This window comes from Hirundo rustica, chromosome 25 (assembly GCF_015227805.2).
Source record: "Hirundo rustica isolate bHirRus1 chromosome 25, bHirRus1.pri.v3, whole genome shotgun sequence".
Lineage (NCBI taxonomy): Eukaryota > Metazoa > Chordata > Aves > Passeriformes > Hirundinidae > Hirundo > Hirundo rustica.
In genome coordinates, this window is record NC_053474.1 from 1957881 (window position 1) to 1964684 (window position 6804).

Here is a 6804-nt window from a genome sequence, read left to right on the forward strand (position 1 = left end):
ATAAAACTTCATACGACAGCCCGGCGACCCCAGAGGGAAGGGGTGGGAGGGATGGGTGGGATGGGGGATTTGGGGGTACTGATGTGCTCTGGGAGATGTACAGGAGGGCGGGGGCAGCCCAGGCTCAGGTCTGCGGCCCTGAGTGCCCCGTGGGACCCCAGCGCTGTGCTGCCCCGCGGCGCCGTGCCCTGAGTCCGCCGCTGAGCCCGAACCTCCCCGTCCGGCCTGCGGTGGCCGCTGGGGACAAGCGCTGGGACACACGCGGAGCCTCGAGTGCCCGAGGTCCGGCCGCGGCAGTGGGGCTGAGCCAGGGCCGCCCTGCGGCACCCCCGGCACCGGCCCCGGCAGCTCCCCCAAACCCGTGAGCCGAGCTGAGGCTGAGCCTCGGGTCCGGCGCCGCCAGCCCAGCCTAGGCCGGGCACAGCCGAGCCCGGATGGGCGCCGGACAAGGCTGGGACGAGGCTTGGAGCCGCTTGCGGCCCCTCTCCGGGGCGGTTCCACCGCGGGGCCGAGCGCGGCGTCCCGGGGGAGCGGGACGAGCCCCGGCCCCGCGCCCCGCTCAGCCCGGCCGGGGCTGCCATTGGCTCCGGCGGGAGCGCTGACCGCCAGCCGCCTCCGAACTATTTCCTGTTGCTGCGGCGTTAATGCTAAACAGACCTTGCTCTCTCTTCCCTCGCTCCAGCCAAAGTGCAGCGGCTCCGCCGCCTTCCCACCCCGGTGAGTACCGGCCCCGGGCGCCCCGAGGGACATCGGCACCCGCGGCCGCCCGGCCCCGACGGGGCAGCGGCTGTCGAGGCTCGCTCCCGTCCCGGCTCAGGTGCTCTGGCGTTGGGGGACGCGGGGCCGGGGAAGGCGGGCGCGGTGCAGGGACACGGGGGCCGAGGGAGCGGGGCTCGGTGACACGCAGCTCGGGCTGTGGGGACGTAGCGCTGGAAGATGCGGAGCAGGCGGCTTGAGGACACTGAAATGCCCGGGGACGCGGCACCGAGCGGCTCGGGGATCGGCTCCTGGGGACGCTTGGGGACCCGCAAGGTTCTACAGACATCCCGGCCCTCGTCAGCACCCCGGGGATCCCTGGGGTTCCGCGGTAGGGCTCTGTCCCTCCAGCCCCACAGCAGCCCCTCGCCAGGGCAGGGAGTGGCCGTGCAGCTGCTCCACGAGGAGGGCACCCGCCCCTCCTGGGGACCCTGCTGGCCCGGTTTTGGGGTATCCCACTAGAGGGGCTGCCCAGCCCCGGGATGTGCCGTGGCCCCTCAGCTCTGGACCATCCGAGATGGTTTTGCTGATGTGTCACATTTTCTGCATTTCTTTCCTCATTCCTCCCTCCCTGGAGCCGTTTCTGGGAATGAGCTCGTCCCCTGCCAGGGCCAAATTTCCTCCCGCCCTTCCCTGCCCTGCCTGCTGCCCTGCTGCCCATCCTTCCTTCCCACTGTCCTGTCCTGGTGGCCTTTGCACTGTGCCTGGCCTTGTCCCTGCACTGCAGGGCACCACGGTAAAGGGCAGGGCTGGAGCTGGGCCAGAGCAGTGTCGGGGACAGGGACAGGGACAGGGACAGGGACAGGGACAGGGACGCTGCCCCAAGAGCGTGTGTGGAGCACACGTGTGCACAGGAGCCTGGGGCTGGGACCCTGCTCTGCCCCGTGACCCGTCCCATGGCCGGGCATGGGACAGAAAGCCTGGCCCGGTGCCACAGATCCACCCGATGCCGTGTCCAGGAGGAGCCGTATCCGTCCCGGTCCCTCAGGAAGGACGGAGGGGAGTGGGAGCGGGAGTGGGACGGCTCCAGCTCGGATCTGTGGGGTTCCAGCCCTGGACGGAGCAGCCCAGCCCAGGCACGAACCCCTGCTCAGCTGGAGCTCAGCGAGGAGCCCCTGGGTGCATCCAGGCACGGCCTTGAAAGGGACAGGGGCCTTGGGGGGATCCCAGCCCCCTACAGAGCGTTGCTCAGCCCGTGTCCCACAGATGCCGAGCACGTGCCGTCCCTGGAGCCGCTGAGAACTGCCAGGAGCAGGATGGAGAGCCGCCGGAGGGACATGGAGCTGCTCAGCAACAGCATGGCCGCGTACGCCCACATCCGAGGTGAGCCGGGGAGCGTCTGGGAGGTCACCGCGGGGCCCCGGCAGGCGCGGGCGGGTCCCTGACCCGCTCCTTTCCCCCCGCAGCCAACCCCGAGAGCTTCGGGCTCTACTTCGTGCTGGGCGTCTGCTTCGGGCTGGTGCTCACCCTGTGCCTGCTGGTGCTGCGCTTGTCCTGCCGGCTCTCCCCGCGGCCCCCGGAGCGCCCCGGAGACCTCAGCGAGGACGACGAGGACGAGGACGAGGACGAAGAGGACACCGTGGACCGCGCAGCGTCGGAGTCGCTGCTGCCGGTGACGGAGATCCCTCTGGAGAGCCACGGCCCCGGGGACGGGGCGCTGGCCGTGAATGTGTTCGCGTCGGCCGAGGAGCTGGAGCGGGCGCAGCGGCTGGAGGAGCGGGAGCGCATCATCCGCGAGATCTGGCGCAACGGGCAGCCCGACATCCTGGGATCCGGCACCATCGGCACCCTGGGCCGCGTCCACTACTACTGAGGCTGGCAGTGCCCTGGCGCGGTGCCGGCACCCCACAGCTGACCCCACACCGTGCCAGGAGGGACCAGGGGGGACCAGGGGGGACCAGGGGGTGCTGCTCGCTGCCCCTGAGCTGCCTTGGATTGTCCCCGCACCGCGGAGAGCCAGACCTGGTGTCACAGGGCCGGACTCGCCCGCGCCGCTGTGGGACGCCACGATGCACTTTGAGCCATTGGTACGACGGCTGGCAGCAGCCGAGCAGCCCCGGGACACGCGGGGACAGGGACAAGGACAGGGACAAGGACAGGGCAGCCCTTCCTGCCCGGCTCAGCCGGGACGTGGCGAGGGTTTCACCGCGTGGGGCAGGACCGGGCTGTCCCACAAACATGGTGCTGTCGTACAGGAACCAGAGCCCAGCGTGGCGGGTCCTGCGTTTCGGGGGCCCTGGACACAGGGACGCTCTGGGCTCTTCCTCGAGCCAATTCCCTTCCCGGCCCCACTAAAATTAGCCGGGTCTTTTCTGGCACCGCCCGCCGTGACCCAGCGCCCTGCGGCCGGAGCAGGGCGGATGTTCCCGCTGGACTCTGGGCCGGCCGCTGCTCCCCAGGGATGCGGCAGCTCCCGCCGGGCTGAGCCGCATCCTGCCCCGCTCCCAGCCCGGCCCCGCGGGGTGCCGGGCCCCACTGCCCCCTCCTCGGCAGCTTTATAAAAATAGCTCCTTCCCAGGCTGGTTCCCCCCACCGCCGCCAGCGCCAGCAGGATCCAGATGTTTTCCAGATGTTCTCCAGTGGCTGGAGGCCAGGATGTGCTGGGGCTGGAGCTGGCCTGGGAAACTGTGCGGGGGTGGAGGAGCGGGAGGAGGGGGAGGAGGAGGAGACCCTGTCCCGACCCCGTCACGGGCTCTGGTGGGACCCCTTGTGCCATGGTGGGACCCTTTGAGCCCAGCCCAACCCTTCAGGGACACAGCAGCCAACAGCGGAGCCCTGAGCACCCCCACGCAGCACTTTGTACCCAAAATAGTTTATTTTAAACAATTTCTGTAGGTCCAGGGGCTGTATTGCTTCAAGGAGCAGCGTCTGGGTGTGGGCTGGGCATTTGCAGCCCATGGGTGCAGAACCGGGCTGGGGGCAGCGAGGTCAGGGGGGCACACGGAACCACGTGCCACCCTCCTGCCCCGTGCCATGGGTGGGCACAGCAGCCCCCCCGAGCTAACAGGGCAGCCCCTTCCTCACTCGCTCGATCTCCGCCTGTGGGGAGAGGCTGTGATTGTTGGGGGGCACAGGGGACCCCAGGACAAGGCAGCCCCTGCCGGGGACTCACCTGCAGCACCTGGCGCTGACTCCGCTCCTGGCACAGCTCCTGCCGCAGGTCCTGCAGGTCCCGCCTGCAACACGCCAGGACGGCTCAGCTGGGGCCAGAACAAGCAGCCAGGAGCCCCTGGGGACTCCCTGACCCCCACTCACAGGTGCTGGACTCGCATCAGGTCCACAAGGATGTGCAGGGTCCGGACCTCGGCCTTTAGGTCCTCCAGGGCCAGTGACCTCCCCTCCAACGCCTCCAGCCCTTCTGTGCTCCATGGCAGGGCTGGAACCTGCCCCGTGCTGGGGCCAGGGGCACAGAGGGCAGCACGGGGCAGCTCCTGGGGCAGCTCCCCCCAACGGGGACCCCCCGTGCTCCCCAGGGCGACGCTGGGTGGCCGCTGGCCGGGTACTCGTGGCCGTGTGGCTGTGGGGTGGCTCAGCCTGGCTGTGGTGACTGACACGGTGTCGAAGCCGTTGGCATCTGCCAAAGAAAGAACAGGAATCAGCACCTGGTGCTGGGCTGGGCCCGGCCACCCCTGCAGACCCCTGCAGACCCCTGCAGACCCCTGCAGACCCCTGCATGGCCCCTGAATACCCCTGCAGACCCCTGCAGACCCCTGTGTCCTACCTGGGTCAGCGGCTCTGCCCCAGTCCGTGTCAGCTGAGGCGCTGGGCTGGGGGTCACTGGGCCTGGGGACAGCAGAGGTGTGAAGTGGCACAGCAGGGAGCTGCCAGCCCCACGCCAGGGCCAGCCATGAGCGTGGGGCTGGCACTGGGACATCGCAGTGGCCCTGGACACCCCAGCACAGCCACGTGTTTCTTACTTGGTGGCCAGCACGGGGGCTGGCTTGGTCTTGGCAGGAACTGGGGGAGCAGGAGCCATCCTCTTGGTGAGGGGGAGCTTGGTGGGTTCCATCGTCGCTGGTGCTGGGAGCTCTGGGAGGAGGCAGGAGCAGCGCTGGGGCCGGGACCAGCAGTGACAAGAGTGGGGCAGGAAGCGCTTCCTGCTCGTGACATGCCCTGGCCTGGGGGCCCGTCCCAGGCACATCCCTGTCCTTCCCTCTCCTCCAGCCCAGGACTCACCCAGGGGCCTCTGTCCTCACCCTCCGTGTCCTTCGCTGTGGCTGCAGCCGCCAGGGAGCAAAGGGACTCGTCAGATGCTGGAGCAGGATCCTTGTTGCAGCCTCTCCCAGCCCCGCAGCAGCCCCGCTGTGGTTGGCGCTTCCTCTGTGTGTGGTGGAGCAGGCAGCTGCAAAGCTCCCGAGCACCGGCCCTGCGGCACGGGCAGGATGTCATCCTGCCACCATCCGCGGCACAGCAGTGACCCTGAGCCTGGGGTCACGCCAGGACGAGGCCGTTGGCCTGGTGGCATCAGGCCATGGGAACGTGCCCGTGGATCACGCTGTTGTCATGGCAGAGCCCCTGACCACATGGCAGTGCCTTTGTCCCCATGGCAGGGCCCCTGTCCCCATGGCAGGGCCCCTGACCCCATGGTAGAGCCCCTGTCCCCATGGCAGAGCCCCTGTCCCCATGGCAGTGCCCCTGTCCCCATGGTTGGCCACACTGTCCCTGTGGTGGGTCACCACGTCCCTGTGGTGGGTCACCATGTCCCCGATGCCACCTGGTCCCTGCAGCTGCCACCAGCACAGCCCTTGTCACAGAGGCCTGGCAGACAGCAAAAGTGGTGCTGGCGTCACCCACCCAGAGACACGGCTGAAGCCCCAAGGGCTGCGGGGATGAAGATGCCGCTGTCCAAGGCCCCAGTGCTCCGGCGGCACAGGGGTGATGGTGCCCAGAAGTGCCCAGCATCCTGCCAGCCCCTCACCGGCAGCGCTCCTGGAGCCCAGGGCACGGCTCGGCCCTGGAGCGTTGTGATCTCGCCCAGGGGCTGCCGTGGGGATGATCCCCGTGCGTGGGAGCCTCGGAGCCGCGGCTGGTCCCCCGTACCTGGCGCTGGGGGGCTGCCCCGGGGCCGTGCCGGGCTGTGGGGCTGTCCCTGGGTCCGTGCCGGGCTGTGGGGCTGTCCCGGGGCCGTGCCGGGCTGTGGGGCTGTCCCTGGGTCCGTGCCGGGCTGTGGGGCTGTCCCTGGCTCCGTCCTGTGCCGTGCCGTGCTGTGGGGCTGTCCCTGGGTCCGTGCCGTGCCGGGCTCCCCCAGCCCCACACCGCGCACGCGATGCCGGAGGAAATCTGCTCCGTGCTGCGAAGGAAGTCGAAGCAGAGCTCACCTCGGTGCCGGTCCACACCTCAGCCCTGTGCCCCACCTGCTGCCCGAACCCACCTGGGGCCACCCCGGCGGGACACCAGGGCTCTCAGCACCGGGTGGGCACCAGGGCCAGAGCCACGGGACGCTCTGTGCTTTGGGACAGCCAGCTTTGGCTGCGGGACGTGGTTCGGGTTCGGGTGGGACCGGGGGGCACCGCGGGCAGGGACCGCTGGCACCGCAGAGCCCCACAGAGCCGCGTCTCCCCCGGCCACCCCCAGCTTGGAGCCCCCAGCCGCCCTCTCCGGCCCTGGGCAGGGCCGGGCCGCCCGTGCCATCGCGGGGACTCGGTGCTGGCATGGGGGTTCCCGGCGACAGCCAGAGCCAGAGCCGAGAGGCGCGGGGCCGGGACCGCAGGCGGCCCGGGGTGACAGCTCACACCCCGCCGGATCTCACAGCGGTTCTGACAGCGCCAGAAGTGAAACCCAAACCACAGAGGGGCCGGAACACACAGAGCTGAGTGCAGGGGGTGGTGTGGCCACGCTGCCCCTCTGCAGGGCCTGAAGGGTCAGTGACACCAGCGATCCTGGCTGGTCCTGGTCCGGGAGACAACGCGGAGATTCCATTTGGCCAAATGCATCCAGCAATACCAAACAGGGAGCAAGGAGAGGGGCTGGGAAGAACGGCAGAACGGAGGCTCCACTGCAGAGCCCGGGTGTGGAGCTGGGAGCACTGGGCACCCATTTCCTCAGGCT

At 69.6% G+C, this 6804-nt stretch overlaps 1 protein-coding gene across 2 annotated transcripts; it reads left to right on the forward strand.

Annotated features, from left to right (window-relative positions):
• Nucleotides 1–579: 579 nt before the first annotated feature.
• On the forward strand, nt 580–3582 carry EVA1B (eva-1 homolog B). 2 transcript variants are annotated; one of them, XM_040086182.1, is made up of 3 exons: nt 580–717; nt 1963–2079; nt 2163–3582. In XM_040086182.1, exons 1-3 carry the CDS (start codon nt 645–647, stop codon nt 2567–2569), a joined length of 597 nt encoding a protein of 198 aa, XP_039942116.1. In that variant the 5' UTR covers nt 580–644; the 3' UTR covers nt 2570–3582. The 2 variants fall into 2 exon arrangements, with proteins under 2 accessions (XP_039942116.1, XP_039942115.1); XM_040086181.2 differs by lacking the exon at nt 580–717 and having other exon boundaries at nt 1123–2079.
• Nucleotides 3583–6804: the final 3222 nt, after the last annotated feature.